Below are 16,020 nucleotides of genomic sequence, written 5' to 3' on the forward strand. Positions count from 1 at the left end.
CATTGAAATCTTCTCTACGCCTTCACCCACGCAGAAAATGTTTGTCTCACAATATGCCCTCCTCTATACCGTGTAAGTTGTGTATAATAACATTGTTTCATATTATTACAAATAACGGAAATATTCAAAGTGGACATTGTTATTGCCCCACCCTGTATGTATAAGTTCCAAAATGGTTATAGAACCGCTTCTCGTAACGATTGTACAGAATTCTACAGTAAATGAAATCACTACATATTACAGCTATAAATTACTATATACCAATAACCATTTTGGAACTTGTACATACAGGGTGAGGCAATAACTATGTCCACTTTGAATATTGACGTTATTTGTAATAATATAAAGAAATGTTATATACAAAACTTACACGGTATAGAGGGGGGCATATTGTGACACAAACATTTGCTTCGTGGGTGAAAGCATAGAGATTTCAATGTTCCCCATAGAAAGAAATCTAGAGGTGTTAAGTACTGTTAAGTCTGGTGAACGAGCTGACCACGATATTGGACCGCCAGTCCAATTCAACAATTTTGAAATTTTTCATCGAGTTCCCTTGGCGCAATCAATGAATAACGTGCCGGGCATCCATCATGTTGATACCACATGGTTTGTCGTGTACATAAAGGCAATTCTTCTAGCAAAGGACCGAATGTATCCTTAATAAAATTAGCATACATATTGCCATTCAAATTTCCATTGATAAAATGAGGACCAATTATTTTATCACCTGTGATACCGCGCCATGTTCACAGACCATTGTCTCTGGTGTTCAATCTACTGCAGCCAATGTGGATTTTCCGCTGTCCATAAATGCATGTTATGCAAATTAACATTCCCGTGATTTGTGAATGTTGCCTCATCAATAAATACGACGATATTAAGAAATATCTCATTGTTTTGGATCTGATGTTTAGCCCATCGACAAAATTTAACGCGATTCATGAAGTCGTTCCACTGCAATTGTTGGTGAGACTAACATGGTACGGATGAAATTTGTAACGGTGCAAAATGAGAAATTACACTCCTCCTACTAATGCCAGATTCGTGTTCAAATTGTCGCGAACTAATATGAGGATTTGTAACGACACTTGCGAGCACACCGATTTCATTTTCTTCGTTTGTTACTCGCTTTCGGCGTTCACTTTTACGAACACTTAAACTATCGGTTTGCCTAAGTTTATCATACACATTTTTAAATGTTCGACGCGAATCCTGAGACCCATGTGGATATCGTTCAGCACACAAGTTTTTTGCCCTTACAGAATTTTATTAGCATTTGCTATAAATAAAAAGCATATCGACTTGCTCTTCAAATAGATACATCGTGCCCGGTTGAACAATACGATACTACTCTTATCATGTTTATCTTATTGTACAAACTTATTAAAGCGTCCCTCAAACAGTGTTTATTTTCAGTGAAGTAAACCTTAAGTATTATCGCTTTTCTCTACTTTCTATGACCTTCAATGACCCTACGTATACGTCCTTGAACTCGGTTTAAGCTCCTCTATCATTCTACGGAAACAAAAACATGCCGATCCATTTAAAGAAATAGAGATAATCTTAAAATATCCAAAGTACCTCCACCTGCAAAAAAACTATTAACGCCATCGGATGGCCTTCTTCGTACTGTGCAACTTTGGTTAAACAAATATTTCTGTGAATCATAGTTTTGAAGATAAAACTGATATAGGTAATCTGAAATTTGGGTTGTTCATAAAAGTTATTCAGAATAAAGGTTCTTCATAACTCCTTCGAGAACCTAAGTCGATATCGTAATAGTTTCAAGCCCTGGAAACTAACCTTTTTTGTGATACGGTCACAACTCTATCCTCAAAGAGAAGTCATAAGTTGTGATTTATGGTCACTTTGATCAGTAACTATGAGTTTGTATACATTCTGTTTCATTAATGTGGGTCACATGTTACACAATTTTAGAGATCATACTGGGTAAGAGAAAAAAACTGATAGTAACTTCGATTTCGATATGATTTAACTAAAATAGTCCAGAAATAAAAAAAGTAGAGGTTTTAATATAAAAAGTAACTTTCATATTCCTTCTAAAAGAAACATTTGTCCTACAGTTTTTTTTTTAAAAGGTATTTATCACACTATGCATGTGAGTGAGTGTTCTCGACAATATTCAGCGAAATGTCACTCGCACTTCAATTGTAAGATGAAGTTGCCCAAAGGAAAAAAAACTGAATTCACACCGCGCAACTGGTTAATAAACTTTATTATAAAGTGAGTGTTAACTATAAAATGTTCGAGAGAATCTTATCGATCTTATACGTCCGGTGGTTGACGTGAATCCCCCGTTCACGACGCAGGAAAATTCGCTCCACCCGATGAAAACTAAAAAGTGGGGTATTGGGCCCTACCAACGCAAAAGCTAGGGCGCTTTCCCAGCCCACGCAACGTCTACAAACCCAAAAGATCGGATGCGCCAGACAACGTGGAGTCAGAGGAATAACAAGGGTAGCGCCAGGATGGCTACACAGAAGACCCTTGTTCCCCAATATCGAACAAAATTAAATTACGATGTCCTTAACATAAGCTCGTCTCAACAATGCATTCATTTTACAATACATTTCTTCAACTACGTATGTATACATATACGCAACATAAAAAGTATTTATATGTTGTTAAGTTTTGCTATCAATTATTAATACTATTTCGAGAGTAATTCTAATTTAGAAATATTTATGACAAATTGTTTTATGAAAATTTAACTTTCTATTAAAGTATAGCTGAATAACTAACTAGTAATTAGCTAAATAAATTTTAACGTAACATTATACTAAAACAGTGTCATCTATTGCTGGTAATAAATATGAGTGTGAATAGATTTTTTACAGCTGTATGTTTTCAAAATACATAGTATTTTATAATGATACAATGTTTAGGTTAATGGAAAGTGGGTAATCGTCACATATGATCGAGTTGCTATCTTTTACGATAAACTTGATGCAAGCTAGAATCGACTCAATTATTTATGTACATTGATAAAGATTAAACATTGTAAAATTAAGACGATGTGAAATGCAATGTATTGTGATTGTTGTATGTAAGTTAGATAAGGTGTTAACAGGCTACGAATATGAATCGTTATAAGATACTTATCTGATTTCCATGAGTCTAATAGCATGTCTAAGAAAATGTAGTTAAACATGTAAAAAGTTTTCTATAATGAATAATTTATTAATTGCTAAACGAAATCTTCAAGAACTAGTTTGATAAAAAAGATCATTATATTCCTGACATAAGTAGATTTTCTTAAACCTACTTAACACAAACCTCAACATGTTAACCGATATATGTATTATTCACGTATGGAGTAAAAAACTTTTGCTATGAATTTGAAATATTCTTACAGTGAAATATTAAATCAAACGAATATGTCTATAATTCATGAAAATCAATAAAATTATGAAAATAGGGACCATAAGAAAATATAATTCGTATATTTTCCATTCAAAGAAATTTTTTTTATTAAGATTTATAATAACTATTTGGTTGACGATTAAGCTAGTAATAAATAAAATTCAGAAACTCTAAACTACAAAATTTTACAATTCCAGTGTGCTTAGAAGAAGTATTTCCGTAATAAGAAACGGTTGTGTTGATAAGCGAAATATTTTATAAACGGTTTGTGTATTCATTTGTGAATTCAACATCTTTATCTAGGATGACGTAAGATAAGTTGCCAACTATGGGGCGTCCAATAAGACAAAAAATAAACTGGCACTACTTCACTTTGAAGCTCTGTCGAAAGAAAAAGCGTCCGTGGCGCAATCGGCTAGCGCGTTCGGCCTGACGTAGGACGGAGCGGATCGAAATTGTGTGACTCGCGGCAGTTATTAGTGTTATTTCCAACCACGGGTGTGGCTTAATATTATAGTTTAAGGGTGCATTGTCAATAATAGCTAGTTTGTTTACACTAAGTATAGTTTAGTGGGTGAAATTTCCCTTTTTTTGGCCCGATACGCTGTGAGGCACTCTCGCACGTGTCCGGGTCTAATGGCGGCGGCTTTGCAGGATGGTAAGAGACGCCTGTCTCCAGACCCCGAAAATAAGGAGAACAATGCAGCTGATACGTTAGCGAGAAGGAAACGGAATAAGACGCCTAAGTTGCATTCTTTGCAATTAGATAAAATGTATAAGGAATTTTTAAGAGAGAGGAATGTACCTACGACAAGTAGGGTTCAACCCAACCTTAAAGTGGCGCGTAAGCAGGGTAGAGTAGCGCCCCTGGTGGAGGCGTCACAAATTCCCTCGACATCGTACGATGTTATTAATGATTCGGAACAGTGGGAATTTCCGAAGAAAACGAGCAAGCTCCCAAAAAACAAAAATGTTGATAGAAACGAATTAAATGACGGAAATCCCACAAACCAATTCCATCCTCTTTCCGAGGATTGTGTTATGGACTCTGAAGTTAACACTAATATTTCGGTAGAGAAGTCGAACACCGAAAAATCCTTTAAGCCACCACCAATATATGTGGTGAAATCATCATTTGGGGAAATTGTTAGCATTGCGGTGGCACTTAACATCCCCAAAGAAGCAATCCTCGTTAAGGAAGCAGACAGCAGCAGCCATACTATCTACGCCAATAGTATTCAACATTATAATTGCCTAACTGGCAAACTAACGGAGTTAAAAATCCAGTTTTTTACATACACCCCCAAAGGATCAAAACCTAAATCTATTATTTTAAAGGGGATCAGAGGAGGTTTCTCCCTAGATGAAATCAAACAAGAGATCATTGACCTCAAGCTTCCTAATGTGGAAATTATCAATATGTCTAAGTTCATATTTAATACTTCTCAGCTGGAGAGATTCCATTTTCTATTACAGTTATCGAGAAATAGCAAAACAGCCGAACTTTTTAAAATTAGATCTTTAGCGTATCAGAGAATCAGATGGGAACACTTCAAGAAACCTGAGATATTCCAATGCAGGAAATGCCAAAGGCTTGGTCACGTCAGTAAGAATTGCCAATTACAATTCAGATGCGTTAAGTGTGCTCAAGACCATGAGCCTTGTAAATGTAGTATCACGGCGCAGGGTAATAGAGAGGTTCTTAAATGTGCCAATTGTGGGCAAAATGGTCATCCAGCCTCATATAAAGGATGCCCATTCATTAAATATGCCATTATTCACAAAAGATCACAAAAAGCTCAACAGTTCCAATCGACTGTCAACAAGGTGAACAGAATTTCAGCGGCTGTTAAAAGTAATGTCTCTTATGCTGAAGTGGCTAAGTGCTCTACCCAACGCAGAGGTTCTCCTCAAAATCCACAAGCTGCACCGTCTACACCATTAATGAGTTCTGTTGCTGTTGCGGCTTCAGAAAGGATCTTTGAACACCCTACTCCTCAGCAGTCCAAGACCTCAAAAACGAAATCTCGTCTGTCATTACGGTCCAATTTCAGGCATTAGCATCTCAAGTGGCTGCTAATACTGAAAAAATAGAATTTATTTTAAACTCCATATTTAACAAACAAGATGAATAATTCAGTCCCTACAAATAATCACATAAGAATTGCTGCCATTAACGTTAATTCCATTATTGCTAACTATAGAAGATTAGAGTTATTGCAGTTTTTAGAAACCTACAAGCATGATTTTGTTTTCCTCTCAGAAACCAAGCTTAATGCTAACCATAAAATGAGCTTCACTGATAATAATTTAATTAGAACTGACAGAGCGAATGCTATACAAGGTGGTGGCACAGCTATTCTTGTTAAGAAGGGCATCGAGTACGAAATAGTTAATTTTCCGGCCTCGATTAATAACGAAATTCTCGAATACACTATTATTAGAGTCTGTACAAACTCTAATAATAATATATTTTTAATAAGCGCGTATACCACTAATGACAATAGGATCTTATTTATTACAGAATTAGACGATCTCTTCAGAGGCCTTAAGCTTAGTAACGGTTGTAATTATTATATTCTAGCTGGAGACCTAAATGCTAGGCACAAAGAGTGGGGTGACAGAGTCCATAACCAAAGAGGTAAATTTATAAAACAATGGGAGGCTAAAGTCGATTTAACATATCGGCTTAACTTAATTACGCCGGCACTCCCCACTTTCAAACCTAGTCAATCGTTCTTGGATATATGTATTGCTGATTCAAGATTGATGTTAGCCAATAGTTATAATGGTAAAGCGTCTACATTGCCTTATGATAGTGACCATTCAGCCATATCGTTGGAATTTGAGATTTTAAATGATTATCTATCCCTGCAGACCATAAGTGATGACGGTCACCGTTTCAACTTCAAAGCCACTAAATGGGACAAATTTGCTAAGTTCATTGCTCAATCATACATATCTGACATCCCGTTTGATCGTAACCTTTCCATCCATGAAATTGATAGCCACCTTCACACGATTAATGGAGTTATAGTTCAAGCCATTCATGCAAAGGTTCCCAAATTTAAAGTTATAAATAGTACTGCTAGATATCTAAATCAGAAAATCAGAAAACTGCAAAAAGACAAAAGTTACATAGTGTCATTACTCCATGATCTGCATGTGATAGATCCCCTATCTAAGTTGGCCCTTACTCGAAAAGCTAAATCGACGCTCAAAGTGCTGGTCAATGCCTTAAAAAATGAATTTAGATTGGCAATAGAAAGTCACTGGGTTAATATGTTGAAAAGAATTAATTACCGTCGTTCGCACTCCTTCTTCCCTGTGATCAATAAATTGTTCAGGGCAAAGAATTATGATGGCATCAAAGAGTTACATATTAGCCAGGACAATGTTACTCTTATCAACAGGAGTAAATGTAATATTTTAGATAATCAAAAAGTTGGGGATAATGTCATTTTCTCATCCCCAGCAGATAAACTTAATATCATGGGATCTTACTATGAGTCTATCAACTCCCCCCGTTATTTAAATAACAACACTCGGCTCAAGGAAATTGTGGATAGTGTTTCACTTCAATTAAAACGCGACTTCTTAATTCGTAGGGAAGAAAACTTTTCATTTACAAAATTTAATAGGGTTAATAATGCTGTTTATCCGGAAATACTGGATAATTTAACAACTCCTTTCTGTAGTCCCTCTACAGTTGAACATATTTTTAAGAAATTACCAAACAAAACCTCTTGCGGGTTGGATACCATCCCTCCTATTGTGCTGAAGCATTTGCTTAGAGTGGTTATATTTGATATAGTAATTCTATTTAATAATGCTATAAACATTAGTTATTTTCCAGAACTCTGAAAGGGGGCCAAAGTTATCCCCATCCTTAAAAAAGGCAAAACCCCATGCGATCCTTCTAGCTATCGCCCGATTAGGCCCACCCCCAGTCTCAGTAAGGTCTTTGAGGCCGTTATCAATAATAAGATAGCAGATTTTTGTCAAAGTAATAAAATAATACCTGATTGTCAATTTGGATTCAAACATCAGCTCTCTACCACACATGCGATTCATAAGTTTATAGCAGACATTAACTTAAAAGTTGGTAATAGTCAACTAGTGGGGGCGGCTTTGCTTGATATTGAAAAAGCCTTTGACTCTGTCTGGTTGAACGGCCTTCTGTACAAGCTACATAAAAAAAATTTCCCCTATGGCTTACATTCCTAATTTGGGATATGATTAACAATAAAACGTTTCACACTTGGGATGGTCATCACATTTCCACGGAAGTGTTTCTGATAAAGGAGGGGCTACGGCAGGGAACGGTAAACTCCCCAATTCTTTTCAACATATTTACCAGTGATTTGGCTAAATTATTTGATTTCAACGAAGAGGGCAAGGCTGCGGTGATCGCATTTGCTGATGATTTGGTAGTATATGTCTCTGGTAATAGAGTGGCCCATATACGGCTTGAGCTAGAAACAATAGTAGATAAAATAAATACATATTACACGTCATGGAATCTGAGATTAAATCCTAGCAAATGCGAAACCATTTTATTCCGTAAACCATTAGCAAGACTCTCAGCCCTAGCCAAAGCCGGGACTAAATATTTCCAGATTTCGGCCACAGTCCCTGGGACGAATATTAAGAAAGCCATCACTCATAAAAAATCTGTGAAATATCTCGGTGTACATTTGGATTACTTATTAAGAGGTAACAAACACATAGAATTGCAACTACAGAAAGAAAATTTAGCCTTTATAGCCAATAGTAGAATTCTCTATAACAAACACCTAACCAGTAAATCTAGAATTATTATATATATATGTTGTTAGTACGTCCCATAATCTCGTATGCAGCCCCGATTTGGTGGAATACCAATCATACCACTATCGAAAAAATTAGAATTTTCGAGAGGAAATGTCTCAGAGCTTGCCTGAAACTATACAGGAGTAAGGACACTGATTGGCAACATTTTATAAATAATCAAATTCTTTACAATATGGCTGATATACCCAGGATTGACTCTTTTTTAATTTATATCACTAGAAATTATTTTAGCGCACTTCCATCAATAAACAATGAATTGACGAAAACCTTATCGATACAAGATGAGGCGCTTTCCTGTAGACAGCTGTATACTGGATATGTCACCCCACAAGCCTTTATTTATTGTGATAAAATGGGTCTTGTGCAAAATGCGATTAATGTACCGCTTATCTTTCACTGGCGGCGTAACAAAGCGGATAAACGTATTGCGTTCGGCGTCAATGACTATATCGTAAATAGCGATAGGTTTAAATATTCCATGAAGTTACCTAATAAAGATTTAATGGATTTCCATAGGTTAAATTATAATAAGTATTGGTGGTTGAGTGACGACTCTCCACATATGTTAGAACTAAGGGAGCGTAAAATAGTAAGCTCACGGTACTTGTAATAGCAAATTTTTAATGGCTGTGTTGTCTTGTTATATCGTTTACCTGATATGGTTTATTAATGTTATGGTCGGGGTGACTTATTATGGGTCTGTCCCATTGTTTATTGTTTTTAGTTTTAAGGTAGTTTTTAAGTATCCCTGTTGTATACAGTTATTCTCTTGCCTTATTGGTTCAGGGTTTTTTTTCTTATTTTTTTCCCCAAGATTTATGTCACGTTTCATGGTGACGCAGACTGAATAGTGGTTACGTTACTATATATTTTCTTTTTAATTAATTATATCACCTAGCAAAATGATGCAATATTGTATTCTTAAGAGAGTCGTATGCGTGCGACCAATTACGATTTCTTCTTAAGACTGTTTGGTTATTTTTATTTTTAGCTTGTTTGGTACCAAAGACACTATGTGACTGTTCAACATGTTGTTCAACAAGTTTATTAGTACATGTGACTGTTAATTAATAAACTTAGAAAAAAAAAAAAAAGCTAGCGCGTTCGGCTGTTAACCGTAAGGTTGATGGTTCGAGCCCAACCCGGGGGCGATTTCTTTTGCTTTTTAAACATTCATACTAACTTGCAATAACGTTTCATTACTCATAAAAGTCGCTTATATTAATATTATTATGAAGAATAAAATAAACTCGGATATATTATTTTACATAATAAGATATATCTATATACAGAATTCGTTCAAAAAGAAGCCCTTTCTACGAAAAATGATTTATCTCTTTCTATTAACTTGATATTGAAATATGGTATATAATAATAACTTTAAATAAAAATTTGCGTTAAAAGTGCACTGTGTTACATTACATGTAAATATTTTGAAATTTATAGTGATAATAGTAAATTTACAAAATAAAGAGAAGTATATGGTACTCCATAAATGTATAAATGTAAGTTCTTAAAACAAGTGAAAAACGATTAATTCAACTAATATAGAATATTTAGAAAATTCAACTTCAGCGGCGCCGTGGCTTAGTTGGTTAAAGCGCCTGTCTAGTAAACAGGAGATCGAGGGTTCGAATCCCTCCGGGGCCTTTCGAAGTGAACGAGATTGTCTTTAATCAAAAAATTACTTCGGAACTTTTTTTTTATTCATTTTTGAAATATTTTGTACTGCTCATTAATAAAATTTATATATTATTTTTTTATTCTACATTGTTATTTTACATTATCCAATTCCTTTATAATACCTCGTCTTTATTGTTTCTTCAACACATCAAAAACATGTTATGGAAAGACAATTTTTATAAATTTGTTTCAATACTCTATTTACTTAGTCTCTAATTATTTTAAAATGTACAAATTGTATTGTAGTAATATGTATTATCTTAGAAATTTACAAGTACGAAACGTATAATTAGTAACATCTTTATTGAATAAATAATTAGCGATCATAATTGCCTTTTTAATGAAGTGTAAATTTATTAATGTAAATTATATTAAATATTAATATAAATAATTATAGAATTATTCAGATTCAAAATATTTTACTTGAATAGACTTTCTCATTATTAGACTATAGAATTTATGCATTTATAGATAGAATTCACCAGTGTCGCAAATATTGACAGTCTACTCATAGGATACACAGTAAGTTCTACGTTTTGAAATCATTGTTTCATTAAATATATGATCCAAATTTATACACCCTACTAACAAAATATAAATGCTACCATATCACTGTGTATCATTATTTTACAGCATTTAAAGTCTTTGCATACTTTCTCTTTTCTACTTTCCTAATACTTAAAAGAACTATAAAGTGAATTATCTAAAATTCAATAAACATTCATTCTTTAAATCACACTACCGCTTTATGCGACTATATCATATATATATATATATATATATATATATTCGTTAAAACATATATGTTATATTAAACAAATTTTGTCATCGTAATACTTACAACTATAGGAATTACTAAATAAAGTAATGTTTATTAATAACGTCCATTAAACTGAGTGTCCGCATTTTTATTGGTTAAAATTCCGATTAAGATTCACATACAGCATCATATTAAGCACGAGTGAAATCTAATGGAATATTTTTATACGAAATTCATCGAGAATAACATATAGATAACATTATCTTTTTATAATGCCAACGAATTATGTAAAAAGCTCGCTAAATTCGATGCAGTAGATATAAATCAGTTACTATATACAGCGACAGTGTCGCCAACCATATTTGTGATTACAAGGTTGGCTTGCTTGTACGTCAGTTAATTCAAACAGGAACCTTCATTGTTGTGTAGTTCGTTGCGCGCCGTTTTAACCTCAATCCGGTCAAAAATGAGTTCGTACACGGATCCGTTGTGTTTAAATGAAAAAACCTTGTTTAGAGAATTGAAAACTAATTTACCAAAGAACATCAAGGACACGCGAAACATTTTAGATATTCGTGACAACGTGTTGTACGTTTGGGACGCGAAAGAATTTTGTGTGGTGACATTAAACGTTGCAGCAACGCAAGGAAAGGATGGAGAAGATATTCCTTATCAGGTATGCAATTAATGGTACCTCGATTAAATAATTTTATTCTCTATCGTTGAAAAAGATTCAAAGCGTGTTACATGTTCTTGTATACAACGTTTTAACATGTGGAAACCTAACCTCAATAACGGTTGGAGAAAAGCCGCGCAAGCGTCTGATCGTAATGTACTTGTGCGTTTTAAATCTGAGATACGTCTTATAAGTTATATGATAAAAGTTGTTGTTGCATATGCTATCAATTTGTGATAGTACACTGAAATTTTAATATTGTAGGGAATGTGTAATCAAATTGTATAAAGCAAATTTGTTTACAAATTCTTGCTTTTCATTTTGTTCATTTGTATTTTAGGCTCTAATTAAGTATCTTGGTTATTATCAGTTGTATTACATTATACAATTTACTATTAATTATTTGTTTGCTTCAAAATTACGTTTTTGGCACCAAAAACCAAATACTTTTAATCTGGAAAGTATGGTTATTCAGTTATTATTTTCACGTATTCTACTTCACGTAAGTAATACTATTTTTATCGTTTAAAAGTAAAACCAGTAAATGTTACTAATATTTCAAGAGATAAGAATAAAAAAATGTTATATAAATAAGAATGCAACGTCGTTTTAAAATGATACAGTAGACATAAAACAGATACAATGGTAAACTAGCTGTATTAACACATAAGAATACTATTCGTGTTTTTGTTTATATAAGTTTTTAATAAAACAGTGTTATAACTAGTATTTATATAACAGCTGCTACTCATTTTTATATGCATACTATACTACTAAAAATTACTCGTTTATATTGTAACATCGTATATATTTATATTTTATTCATCCTAATTCATATTTTAAAAATTGTAGAAACAATATTTACTGTTTAAAATGATAACCACATATACTTTACTTAGATTTGAATCGTATATTATTCGATGCTTGAAAACAGATTCAGTCTTGTACAAGTATCGATTTTTATATGCGTGGTATTCACGGACATTAAGGCTCTTATACAATCTGTTAAGAAAATAAGTAAAAAATGTAGAATACAATTTTGGCATCCGAGGCTTAGTTTTCGAAAAAATCGAATTTCACGATTTATCTGTAACGCGTATTTATTCGATCAAACGAACTTACCTATTATGAAGTTCGATCGTCATTGTATATGTAGAGTTTCGTTCGAGAGATTTAACTTGTATAGTACTGCTATTCCACACACAATGTCGCTATGATTTTTAGTTAACAAAAGACAATCTGCCTGCCTCTTACGTGCCTCTCGCGTCGTCAATCGTCATATAGTTTAAAGATATTTAACAACATTCATAACAGGTTTGGGTGGGGCAATATTATAATTTAATAATAAGTATTTCAAAGGGTGGGGATAGAATCTCACGAACATTGATTATATACCTATTTTTTGCAACATAGTTATTAAAGTAAAGAAATATAGAATCTTATACGTAGATGCTTATGATGTGGAACTCCCGACATTTTTAATAGGACAATAAACGAACCAATATATAGCGCTTAATTATTTAACAAAACAGTCTTTGCGCAATTACTTGTGTCTTTGACGATTGGTCTATTATAAAATTTCGCAAATATGAATGATTCCTTCGACTATCACCTCGTATTCTTTATGACATTTATTCCATCGCCCTTTTTTAATGCTTCTGATGTCTCTGCATGCCTTGTCCTGTGAGCGTTATATTTACCACTGATACCGCTACGAGCCCAAAAGGCTTTAACCCATCTAGCAATCGTTTGGCTAGTCGCTGACTTGTGCGATTTCTTAGTGGTTATTAACAAATTGTTGACGTTACCTCTAAGATACTTCGTTCTTTCGCGGTAGGCCTGCAACATACACGCCACGCATAATTTTGGTTTATCGGAAAATCTAGGCAAGAACAGGAGTGACTGGCATGTTCCTGGGTGCCAAGTTTCTATTAAACTGTTAATTTTTATTGCAAATCCTCTTTCATTTTCCGTTAAATTTGCTAATTTGATTACCGAACAAATTTGCATACCGTGTACTGTAGCTAGTGCTAATAGCACAACTAAACGATCAATAAGCTGAGATAATAAGAGAATATTAAATGGGAACAATACAGGGGCACGGTTTATCGAATACCTCCCATGAGCCTACCGTCCTAAACTCCTCCAATTTCAAATATGAAATTCTACTTACAAGATCTTTGTCGTCTTTTTGAATCATCCTCATAAAAATGGCAGACCCTTATTGCGCTTTCACTTTTTTTTTTGGGTCATGCGACCATTGCTTCCATGACGAATGGCGCATATCCCGAATTTCCTTCTTCAACCGCTTATACTCTGCGAATTTATCCAGATCGGTCACTTGAGACTGAGAGCGAGACCTCGATTTGCGCCTCTTCTCATGGGAAGATTTCTCCATTGTTCACAATCAAAACTGTAAAAGTACATTATTCATCAACAAAAGGAATCACTATGAATATAGCGTATCCATTGACGTATAATACATACGTCTAATGGCGTATCATGCATGAAAAAACAATAACGTCTGACGCCACGAGGGGCAGGTAACAGGCAGGCAGAATTGTCTTTTGTTAATTAAAGATCATAATTCAGGCGATATCGTGTGTGGAATAGCAGTACTACATAGTAAAATCTGGAGAACGAAATTCGTAATATAATTCAATTGCAGTCGTATCCAGTAGATTTTCGAAGTCGATTTTCTCAAAAACGAAGTCTGAAATGAAACAATTTTATTCCATATTTTCGACTTATTTTCTGATGTAGAATCTCCCCCTCCCTGGTTGTACCATCAATATTGGGTACCATAATACCACCCTATGCCCTGTAGTGTTTTATCCAGTCGAGTACCTTGACGAATTGCTTGAAAATTATTCTAACCTTTTCGAATGGATCTATATGTACATAAGATGAACCACGTAAATGAGATCACCTAAATATCTCCGTTACTCATCGTTATATAAAAAACTCCTCAGGTCAACTTGCACTATTTGAACGAGCACATATAACGGTAGAAAATTTTTGTGGGGTAATGTTCATGAAAAAGATTTCAAGTTTACTGATATTTTTTTAACAGGAATCTTGTATTACTTTTTCTATATTCTTACAGCGTATAACAAAAAAAACAAATTCAGCGATTTTAATAACCATACCCTTCCGATTATTTAATCTCGAGATACTTTCGTCTAAAGATAATTGAAATTTCCCACAGGTGGGTACATGTGACACATCGATTCATATATGTATTCATATCCGAACATAAACACAGCTGTTATTGAGAACCCTTCAGATAAAAATATCTCGAGATTAAATAATTGGAATGGTATGGTTAATAAGATTACTGAATTTGTTTGTTTATGCTTTGTACGGGTATACAAGAAGGAATATAGAATTCTATTTAAACAAATAGCATTGACCTATAAATCTCTTTAAAAGGTGACCTTGAAATGAAATTTTACTACAGTTATATGTGCCTATTCGAATACTGCAACCTAGTCCTGAGAAATGTTTTCATACAACGACAAGTAACGGAGATTCTCAGGTGATCTTATTTACATGGTTGAGCCTATAAAGAAGATCTCATCACAACGAATCATGTGGAGCTACTTTTGACTCGCTACATTTAAAAAAACCAGCTCAAATTTCACGACTCAAAAGGTTTCAAGAATAAAATTTCTGCATCTCAATACTGTCCATTTTTCGTAATAATTCTACAACCTCAAAAAGCAATAACATTCTTTAAAATAAAAAGGCGTGGCTAGTATAAAAAGAGAGGTTCCTCTGGATTCTCCTTTATCAAATCAACGGGTGAACGAGCGATGATCGGTCCCTGAAGGGTGAGACGGAACCGGACCCTCCCTGAGACTCTATCCCCCTCATACTCTTTATCTACCTAGCTACGAATACCCATACGTAACCCGGTTGAAGGGTCTGAATTTGCATTTTATTCGCAGTTGTGAACCGCGGGTTCATGGGTACCGTTTCTCCGCGGTACGGACATTTATTTTAATTAAATTACTCCGGAGCGTCGAACAACCCATTTCCTATAAATTATCCCCTCACCGGTCTTTTGGCCTTTCGTAGTGGCGCGCGAGCAAGCGTCCGAGAGCGGCTGGGCATTAATGTACCCGCTGATCCCACGTTGCCATTGAAATGAAATAAAAGCACAAGCGAGAACGAAACGTTCTGACCATTCTGACCGCGCCGCGAGTCCTCCATGCCGCTTCCCTTTCATTTACCACGTAATCATTTTCCACTAGCGCCACGTATGTACCTACACCGATTAACCCGCGGGACAACGCGTTCTCCCGTTCGCACACGCGCCTTTCGCGGCTGTATATTGGTATCGTGGACCATAATTTAAACGGTGCTTAATCGTCTCGAATCAAAAGTTCACTCGAGAAAACGCTTGCGCGGTAATCGTCGTTAAGCGAACACACCGTGCCCACGGTAATGGTACCCTCTATGGTTATCGAACGTCTGCTTAACGAAGGTAGGAATGCCATTGTCGTTTTCGGATGACAAGTAATGCGTTAGAACGATGGAATGTGGTATATTCTTCTGTAGTATGTTCTATTTAACTAGTCTTACTTTGTAATATAGCTTGTTCTGTAATTTCGATTAATTTAACCGACCGTATATTAGCCTAATATGATGAATCAGTAAAGGTTGACAGTTGGTGGGC

The 16,020-nt window shown here is 34.7% G+C and overlaps 1 protein-coding gene and 1 non-coding gene across 2 annotated transcripts; both read left to right on the forward strand.

Annotated features, from left to right (window-relative positions):
- The first annotated feature begins 5,514 nt into the window (after positions 1-5,514).
- On the forward strand, positions 5,515-7,251 carry LOC107191219. Its single transcript, XM_015580207.1, has one exon. It carries the CDS (start codon positions 5,515-5,517, stop codon positions 7,249-7,251), a length of 1,737 nt encoding a protein of 578 aa, XP_015435693.1.
- Positions 7,252-9,796: 2,545 nt separating this feature from the next.
- Trnat-agu lies at positions 9,797-9,870 on the forward strand. Its single transcript has one exon. It is a non-coding gene; the product is annotated as a tRNA-Thr (tRNA).
- Positions 9,871-16,020: the final 6,150 nt, after the last annotated feature.

This window comes from Dufourea novaeangliae, unplaced genomic scaffold, assembly GCF_001272555.1.
Source record: "Dufourea novaeangliae isolate 0120121106 unplaced genomic scaffold, ASM127255v1 scaffold249, whole genome shotgun sequence".
In the NCBI taxonomy this organism is placed as follows: Eukaryota; Metazoa; Arthropoda; class Insecta; order Hymenoptera; family Halictidae; genus Dufourea; species Dufourea novaeangliae.